General features: G+C 48.7%; 1 protein-coding gene across 1 annotated transcript; it reads left to right on the top strand.

The window, feature by feature from the left end:
• The first annotated feature begins 2862 nt into the window (after positions 1-2862).
• On the top strand, positions 2863-5993 carry LOC129714773 (tubulin alpha-1C chain). Its single transcript, XM_055664610.1, has 4 exons — positions 2863-3042; positions 4369-4591; positions 4675-4823; positions 4909-5993. Exons 1-4 carry the CDS (start codon positions 3040-3042, stop codon positions 5881-5883), a joined length of 1350 nt encoding a protein of 449 aa, XP_055520585.1. The 5' UTR covers positions 2863-3039; the 3' UTR covers positions 5884-5993.
• Positions 5994-8518: the final 2525 nt, after the last annotated feature.

The raw sequence follows: 8518 nt of genomic DNA, 5'->3' as shown, positions 1-8518 counted from the left end.
AACCTACAAACGTCTATGTCTTTGGAGTGTGGGAGGAAACCGGAGAAAACCCACACGATCACAGGGAGAATGTACAATCTCCGGGCAGACAGCATCCGTAGTCAGGATCGAACCCAGGCCTCTGGCGCTGTAAGGCTGCAACTCTGCCACTGTGCCGTCCTGATGGGTTAATTGGCCTCTGTAAATTGCCTCTAGTGTGTAGGTGAGGGGTAGAACATGGAGAGGTGGGGGGGGGGGTGTTGATAGGAATGTGGAGATCATAAAATAGGATTGGTGTGGAGTTAGTGCAACAAGGGTGGTTGATGGAGGGCATCGACCCGATGGGCCGAATAGCCTGCTTCCGTGAGTCATAGAGATTTGACTCATTCATTTTCATCAGATGATTGCGTCTGGAACACAAGGCCATTTTGAAAATCGCTCTCAAAATCTCATAAAACATTTTAAGATGTAAAATAAAACCACAATTCAGTTAATACATTTAAGAATGGAGGTGCAATCTCACTGCAGATTGCATTATGATTTGCTGAAGGAATCGATTTAAATGCAGTTCTCCTTTCCCAAGGAACACTGTCTATACTGCACACAAGCTCGTCTTTCAAGCTTTGCTGCAGTCCAGACTGGCCCTGATACTGTGACAGCTTGCTTCAATATCCGCTGTCTGCCCTTCACAAGCACAGGGAAGTGGGTTGTAAAGGGCTATTCCACCGTAGCATCCACTCTCTAGCTACTGGGGAGGGGCTGGTCACTGGAGAGACCGTGGGCGATCTCCACCCAGCCAAGGAACAATGAAGTTCCGACAATAAACACAAAGTGCTGGAGTAACTCAGCGGGACAGGCAGCGTCTCTGGAGATAAAGGATGGGTGATGTTTTGGGTCGAGACCCTGCTTCAGACCCGTCCCGAAATGTCACCCATCATTATCTCCAGACCCGCTGAGTTGTTCCAGCACTTTGTGTCTATCTTCAGCATATACCAGCATCTGAAGTACCTTTCTACACAGCCAATGAAGTTCGGTCGGTCTTCCCTTCTGTTTAGACCACCACAGTGGAGCAGCTGGGAGAGCCACTGGCTCACAGCGCCAGCGATCCGGGTTCGATCCTGACCTCGGATGTTGTGTGCGCATGTGTGGAGTTTGCACATTCCTTCAGGGGTTGTAATGTCAAAGACTAGAGGGCATCTCTTTAGGTTTATTATTGTCATGTGTACTGAGGTACAGTGAAACACTTAGTTTTGCATCCTCTCCAACCTGATCCGATGTACCTGTACATAAATACAATCAAGTCAAACTCAAATAGGTCGAACAAGGGGGAAGGTTTAAAGAAGATTTGCTGGGCAAGGGTTTCTTCCCCAGAGAGTGGTGGGTGCCTGCAACGCGCTGCCAGGGGTGATGGAGGCAGATACGATAGTGGCATTTAAGAGGCTTTTAGATAGATACATGTATATGCAGGAAATGAAGGGATATTGATCACATGCTGGTAGAGGAGATTAATTTAACTCAGCACCATGCTCAGCACAGACATTATGGGCCGAAGGGCCTGTTCCTGTGCTGTACTGTTCTATCTTCTCAGGAAAATATCACAAAACTTTGGAGAGGTTGGGACTCACACTGACCCAAACCCTAAAGTCTCCAAGTGTGTTTACGAACCAAGATATCTGTAGAAAAACAAAAAGCAAGGACGTTCGGTTTGCACATTATCGCCAATAATTTTTTTGGAAGTCTGCAGATGCAAGATTTATATTCAAGTGTTAACCTTGAAAAAGCACTCAGCTTTGAAAATAATGCAAGATGTATTGGAAATAATCTCGCCCTTTTGTCTGAAGTAAAACACAAGATCTGTTTTTGGGATCATGGTGCTTAATGAATGCTGTCGTTGAGCAGCATGCATTGAGCGATGAGAGAGTACTGCTCTCACAGACCCGCTCTCCACGTGGTAACCACATTTCTTTTTTGAGGCATTTTGGTTTAAAATGTGAGGAGACGGCCAATTGTGCCGCGCTCTACCTGTTAGGTTAACCGCCAAACACCCACCTATGCGATCCCCCAGTCCAAACACTTCAACTCCCCCTCCCATTCCCACACTGACCTTACTGTCCTGGGCCTCCTCCACCGTCAGGGTGAATCCCAATGCACTTTGGAGGAACAGAACCTCATATTTTTCTTGGGCAGTGGTTTGAACATTGATCAACACAAAATGCTGGAGTAACTCAGCGGGACAGGCAGCGTCTCTGGAGAGAAGGAATGGGTGACGTTTCGGGTTGAGACCCTTATTTAGACCATTAATTTCTCTAACTTCAAGTAACCCTTGATTTTCCTCTCTCTCCATCCCTCCCCCATCCTAGTTCTTCAACCAGTCTGACTGTCCTCCTGATTACATTTTATCTTTGTATGCTTTGTGGTCACCTTCCCCAGCTAACAATGATCTGTTCTACATGTTCCTTGAACTTCGTCTGCTTTGATATTCCGTTTTTACACCTTATCCTTCCATATCTCAGTCTCCCTCTCCCCTGACTCCCAGTCGCAAGTAGGGTCTTGACCTGAAACGTCACCCATTCCTCTCCAGAGATGCTGTCTGGTCCGCTGAATTACTCCAGCATTCTGTGTCTGTCTTCGGTTTAATCCAGGATAGGACAGGTTTGGAGGGATATGGGCCAAACGTGGGTAGGTGGGATTGTATCCACGCTGTGTTACTCTATGTTGGTCGGTGTGGGCTGAGATGTTTCCACGCTGTGTGACTCAATCTTTGGTGCAAAGCAGCATCTGCAGTTCCTTCCTGCACCTGCCAATCAGCCGTTAATCCCGCCCCACCATCGATGACGCAGAGATGGCCCCGCCCCCTATTACGTCACCGCCTGTATTAAAGCGGCCGCACCCGCGCCGAAGAGGCAGAAATCTCTTACAGCGACTCCTTGCCGTCAGCTTGTAAGAGCAGAATCGGCCAAGTTTCACACTTAAAAGAAGAGTATTATCCGTGGCGCAGAAGCCATTTAGTCCTTTCCCCTCTCAGCAAAAAGACAAGAAAGGTTTGAAAGATCAAGAAATATGGTAAGTCTTATTTCTCCCCCTGCCCGGCTGGGGAAGAGGCAACGTAATTCTGAACGGTCTCATACATGTATGTATATTACATGTATAGTCCGACCCTTCCCTCCCCCTCCCTAAAGCGATCTCCACTTTTGCAGACCTTCGAGTGGGTGAAGCTTCTCTTTTTGCCCCCATCCTGCCCTCTTTTTCCCTCCATTTGCCGCGTATCTCTTCCCGCCATTTCCGTAGCTAGCGGTCCCCACGACTTGGGCGGAATTTGGACGGGGCGGATCACAGGCGAATGGTAATTTGGAAACGGGGTGTGGGGGAAACGGAAGGAAATGTATTGATTAAAACAATAAAATAAGCGGGGTTTGGGGAAGGCGGTTCGCCTCCTTCCCTCCCTCCCTCCCTGCCTGCCTGCCTCTGCCCAGGAAGTTGGGGTATTGAGGATGGTGATGGTTGGGGCTTGACAAGGGCACGCTCATTGGCCGCGCGGCCCAACCTACGCCGTTGCAAACCCAAACCCGGCGCGAGTGCTCGTTCAAAGTGAGTCGTGTAATTTCACCCCGTCAGTTTCATGCGCCTTGACATGTAGAGTATTTGAAGGGCGGCGAGAGGCTGCGAAATCGTTACTAATTGCAATCCACCCTCTTTGTTTCCACCGAAGAAAGATCCCGACCTCAAAATATCGCATTGTCCGTTCCCTCCATCGACGTTGCGTGACCCGCTGAGCGCGCCTGCAGCGCAGCACGGCCCCTCCCGTCGATCCGAAATATCCCCATGCTCTCCAGGAACACCGCCCAGTTGCACCAACATTCTCCTTAGTCTTTCTTCTGTCTGCCAGCATATGCAGTACTTCGTCCAGCCCCATTTTTGCTTAAAGCGGACGTCTCCTTTTGTTCCCGCCCGGAGGGTATATCCTTATCCGGACGAATGATGTAATTAGTAAGCCGGTCACATGGCTTGTGATTTGGCAACTGGTGAGATCATGAGAAGTTACCTGATTTGCATGCAGAATTTTTCCTTTTGTTTTTTGTTTTTAGCTACATTTGGTCAAAGGTTCAGCCGCAGCGAGTTTCTTTTGTGAATCACACTTCTTGCCGACAGTCCCACAGCAATTGGATTTAATTTTGCTTTTGTGCCCCATTAAGAAAGCAGCAAGTAGGTATTAGTTTGCAGATTTGATTTACAAGCATGTGATATGTTGGGTGATCTTGCAGCTATTAATGCTGTGTTAATGATAGCGATTGGATGTTAATTTAGCTCCCCATTCTTTATTTTATGTGGGTCATGTTTGATCTGCATGACCTATAACGTGCCTACATTTTGTCCCCTTTCCCACCACAGCGTGAGTGTATCAGTATCCATGTTGGCCAGGCTGGTGTCCAGATCGGCAATGCATGCTGGGAGCTGTACTGCCTGGAACATGGCATCCAGCCCAATGGTCAGATGCCCAGTGACAAGACCATTGGGGGTGGAGATGATTCCTTCAACACATTCTTCAGTGAGACGGGAGCTGGCAAGCACGTTCCCCGAGCTGTGTTTGTGGACCTGGAGCCAACTGTGATCGGTAGGTGCCCACACACTCATTCCACCCTCCCATTGATTTAATGACGTGTGGCCATGTAACTGAAGCCCCTTGCTCTTTCTCAGATGAGGTTCGTAATGGTACCTACCGCCAGCTCTTCCACCCTGAGCAACTCATCACTGGGAAAGAAGATGCTGCCAATAACTACGCCCGTGGCCATTACACAATCGGCAAAGAGATTATTGACCTAGTTCTGGACAGAATCCGCAAGTTGGTAAGTATTTGGGTGGACATCTAGAATCTGGTCTGCAGCTCGAAGCGTTTGGATGCAACTAACTAACTGTGTTTGTGTTCCACAGGCTGACCAATGCACAGGTCTCCAGGGTTTCCTGGTCTTCCACAGCTTTGGCGGTGGCACTGGCTCCGGTTTTACCTCCCTGCTGATGGAACGTCTGTCCGTTGACTATGGCAAGAAATCCAAGCTTGAATTCTCCATCTACCCAGCTCCCCAGGTGTCCACAGCGGTGGTAGAGCCCTACAATTCCATCCTGACCACCCACACCACCTTGGAGCACTCAGATTGTGCTTTCATGGTTGACAATGAAGCCATCTATGACATCTGCCGCAGAAACCTTGACATTGACCGACCAACCTACACCAACCTGAACCGTCTCATTAGCCAGATAGTGTCCTCCATCACAGCCTCCCTGCGCTTTGATGGTGCCCTGAACGTTGATCTGACTGAGTTCCAGACCAACTTGGTGCCATATCCCCGTATCCACTTCCCCTTGGCCACATATGCCCCAGTTATCTCCGCTGAGAAAGCCTACCATGAGCAGCTCACTGTAGCAGAAATTACCAATGCTTGCTTTGAGCCAGCCAACCAGATGGTCAAATGTGACCCACGCCATGGCAAGTACATGGCCTGCTGCCTCCTTTATCGTGGTGATGTGGTGCCAAAAGATGTCAATGCAGCAATTGCTACCATTAAAACCAAACGTAGCATTCAGTTTGTGGATTGGTGTCCAACTGGTTTCAAGGTTGGCATCAACTACCAGCCTCCCACTGTGGTTCCTGGAGGTGACCTGGCCAAGGTGCAGCGAGCTGTGTGTATGCTGAGCAACACCACAGCTGTTGCTGAGGCTTGGGCTCGCCTGGACCACAAGTTTGACCTGATGTATGCCAAGCGTGCCTTTGTTCACTGGTATGTTGGTGAGGGTATGGAGGAAGGAGAGTTCTCAGAGGCCCGTGAGGATATGGCTGCTCTGGAGAAGGATTATGAAGAAGTGGGTGCAGATAGTGCTGAAGGTGAAGAGGAAGGAGAAGAGTATTAGATCCTAGTTAACACCAATGTCTGTTTGTTTCCTTTTATTTGTATTCTAATTCTGTGCCTTACTATTCTCCTGTGATACATCCTTCAATAAAACTTGGTGTTCTGAAATGACCACGGGTGTGGAGTCTCATTGCAAAGAGAGGTGGGGTTCTGATGTGGAGATGAATGAACGGCACAGCATGGAAACTGACCCTTTGGCCCGCTGAGTCCATGTTGTCCATTGAGCTCCCTTTCACACTAGTTCTGTACTCTCCCACTTTCTCATTCACTCCCTGCAATTTACAGAGCAACAATTAACCTACAAGCTCTTTAAGTCGTTGTGGGAATATTTGGGGGGGTGTTGAAACAGGAGTAAACCCCATACAGACAGCATCTCCGGGCGGGATTGAACTTGGGTCATGACGCTATAATACAGTCGCTCCACCAACTAGGCTGGGTATCAATATGTTGCGATCTGGGAACTATATGTAGGGATGTGGCATGATGTTGGATTAGTTACAGATCGAGTTATGGATGATGGGAGTGTGGCGAAAAAGTCAATTTCTAATGGACGAGAGTTTAAGACAGCAATTGGCTAATGCACGTGTGGAGTGATTGGTGACAGTGGCCTTGATGCTGATGAGATGCCTTCGGACAATCATACACTCGTAGAAAATAGGTGCAGGAGTAGGCCATTCTGCCCTTTGAGCCAGCACTGCCATTCAATATGATTCAACATGTCCCCTGATTCCGTTAGCCCTAAGAGCTATATCTAATGCCCCTGTCCCACTTAGGAAACCTCTGGAGACTTTGCGCCCCACCCAAGGTTTCCGTGTGGTTCCCGGAGGTTTTTGTCAGTCTCCCTACCTGCTACCTCCGGCAACCACTTGCAACCTGGGAACTGCACGGAAACCTTGGGTGGGGCGCAAAGTCTCCAGGGGTTGCAGTTCAGGTTTCCTAAGTGGGATAGGGGCATACCTCTCTTGAAAACATCCAGTGAGTTGGCCTCCACTGCCTTCTGTGGCATAGAATTCCACAGATTCACAACTCTCTGGGTGAAAAAGTTTTTCCTCACCTCAGGCCTATATGGCCTACCTCCTTATTCTTACACAATCATCTTGGGAGGTCATGAGGTAAGACTGCAATGTCTTTGCTAGCAGTAATACAACTGATGAATGTAATGCAACATTTGGAACGGAGACGAGGAAACACTTTTTCCTCACAGAGAGTCGTGAGTCTGGAATTCTCTGCCTCAGAGGGCGGTGGAGGCAGGTTCTCTGGATGCTTTCAAGAGAGCTAGATAGGGCTCTTAAAAATAGCGGAGTCGGGGGATATGGGGAGATGGCAGGAACGGGGTACTGATTGGGGATGATCAGCCATGATTACATTGAATGGCGGTGCTGACTCGAATGGCCTACTCCTGCACCTATTGTCTATTGTAACAGCTGCGGTTTGACCAAGACATGTCTATGACTCCTCATGTGATGACTTTCATGTCAGAATGCCACCATAAAAAAAAAACACAGATAGCAACTGTGAGGACTAATATATAATGGTGGCAGAATGTAGCGATTCACTGCTTCCTGGGGCAAGCAACAGGCGATTAAGGAAACGTCAAGCGCCTCACAGTGGAAGAGGCCCAGGACATTTTGTGTCTACGATCTAAACCAGCATGTGCAGTTCCTTGCTAGTCAACTTACTGTATGCGTTTCTGAAGAGAAGTAAGGATATTAACCTAACCAGTCTGTTAGGGGACTTTCCTCTGACTTGATCTGAAGAAGGGTCTCGCCTATTCCTTTTCTCCAGAGATGCTGTCTGACCTGCAGAGTTACTCCAGCATTTTGCATGTCTGTTGGGAGACTGACCAAAGATCCTATAGCTCTGCTTTGAGACTGACTGTGCTGGTTCAGCCACCTGCTCGATTTTACTCCCCATTCAGGCCCGCGCAGAGTAATATCCGGTCACGTTTAAAACAATTCCACTCATTCCTGTGGGTTTTCTGCTAGCAAGTTAAAATTGGCCTTGATATCTACTTCCCACGTCAATGACTCACTTAAACGTCCTGAACAATTCCGGACTGTCGACTCATTCACAGGGAGACAAGCTATGTGGCAGAATTAGTTCGTGTTTAGGCACCACAAAGGCGCAGCTGGTAGAGCCGCTGCATCGCAGTGTCGGAGGCCCCGCTTCGATCCTGACCTCGGGTGCTGCCTGGGTGGAGTTTGCACGCTAACCCCACGTGGGTAGACAAAAGTGCTGAAGAAACTCAGCGGGTGCAGCAGCATCTATGGAGCGAAGGAAATAGGCAACGTTTCGGGCCGGAACCTTTCTTCAGACGGGTTTCCTCCGGGTGCCCTGGTAGCTTCCCACATCCCAAAGGCGTGTGGGTTTGTAGGTTAATTGGTAAACAGCCCCCAGTATGTAGACGAGAAAGTGGGATAACAGAACTAGTATGAACGGGTAGACACAAAATACTGGAGTAACTCAGCGGGACAGGCAGCATCTCTGGAGAGAAGGAATCAAGTCGAGACACTTCTTCAGACTGATTTAGTAAATAATTGATTTAAAATAGTGGTCGTATGCTCATTGAGTTCCCACCCTGTGCTGTTCCCATCCACAGCAGCAGTTGGGATCGGGTTAGGACCCTTTTTCAGACT

The sequence above is a fragment of the Leucoraja erinacea genome, chromosome 40 (genome assembly GCF_028641065.1).
Source record: "Leucoraja erinacea ecotype New England chromosome 40, Leri_hhj_1, whole genome shotgun sequence".
NCBI classification, from domain to species: Eukaryota; Metazoa; Chordata; class Chondrichthyes; order Rajiformes; family Rajidae; genus Leucoraja; species Leucoraja erinaceus.
Note: the sequence above shows the minus strand (reverse complement) of the source record. Positions and strands in the feature narration are given on the sequence as shown.